Genomic DNA, 925 nt, shown 5'->3' on the forward strand with positions numbered 1-925 from the left:
GCGACACCTGGCTGCATTGTTGTCACCTCAACTGTCTACTCTCTCCTCAGACAGGACCCAGCACCCGCCCCAACCTGTGCCGGCCTTGTACCCCTTTAAGAAACCAGACACGGCCAGGGGTGGGCGTGGTCACCGTGAGTGAAACGGGGAGGGGGTGCGTAGTCGGGCAGTCCTGATTGGCCCGAGGCCCGGGCGGTGGCCACGCGCGCTTGCGCAGTGCGCGGTCGCGCGCGCCAGAGGGGAGGAGAGCGCGAGGGTGATAATTGGCCGCGGCGCGGGCCCCGCCCGCGAATGGAGGGCGATCACGTGACGCGACGGCTGGGGGCTCCCCGGCGCGGGGGACGCTGGTGGCCAAGATGGCGGCGGAACTGGTGGAGGCCAAAGTGAGTGAGCGGCGGCGGCGCCGGCCAGGGCGGGCGGGGGTCGGGGGCCGGGCGGCAGGCCGAGGTCTGTGCCTTCCGCTCGGGGCCCCACGGCGCAGCCCGCCTGCGGCTCGGCGTCCTGCCCCCTCGCCCGCCCCTGGCCTGGGGGCTCCGGTTGCGGGCGGGGCGCGGGGAGGCCGGGGGCGGGGCCCCCAAAACCTCACCCCAGTCTCCGAGCAGGGGGTTCAGCCCCCCAGGCGTGAGGTTGGGTCCTCCCCTCTCCAACCCGAGCGACTAGGGTCCAGATCGCGCTGAACACAGGCACAGGGCCGCGCCTCCAGCTTGAGGCACATTCCCCCCGGACAGCATGACGGGTTGGGCTGCTCGTCCCTTCCTCGAGGTCGGCTCTCTTTGGCTTGGGGGAGTGTCTGCCTCTCACCGCTTCCCATGGTATAGTGGGCTGGCATCTGGGTCTCAAGTCTCCTCAACCAGCTGATCAGGCTGCGCTTGGCGGCTCTCTGCTCGGAAGGGTCCTCTGACTTCTGCCACCACTTCCACCATCC

The 925-nt window shown here is 70.6% G+C and overlaps 1 protein-coding gene across 1 annotated transcript in view; it reads left to right on the forward strand.

The window, feature by feature from the left end:
• The first annotated feature begins 277 nt into the window (after positions 1–277).
• The window catches only part of PIAS4 (protein inhibitor of activated STAT, 4), a 23,911-nt gene continuing 23,263 nt past the window's right edge, over positions 278–925 (forward strand). The window contains exon 1 of the mRNA XM_010828133.1: positions 278–383. Coding sequence (XP_010826435.1) covers positions 357–383 — 27 coding nt within the window. The 5' untranslated portion in view covers positions 278–356. The remainder of the gene's footprint in view (positions 384–925) is intronic.

The sequence above is a fragment of the Bison bison genome, unplaced genomic scaffold (assembly GCF_000754665.1).
Source record: "Bison bison bison isolate TAMUID 2011002044 unplaced genomic scaffold, Bison_UMD1.0 scf7180017864492, whole genome shotgun sequence".
NCBI classification, from domain to species: Eukaryota; Metazoa; Chordata; class Mammalia; order Artiodactyla; family Bovidae; genus Bison; species Bison bison.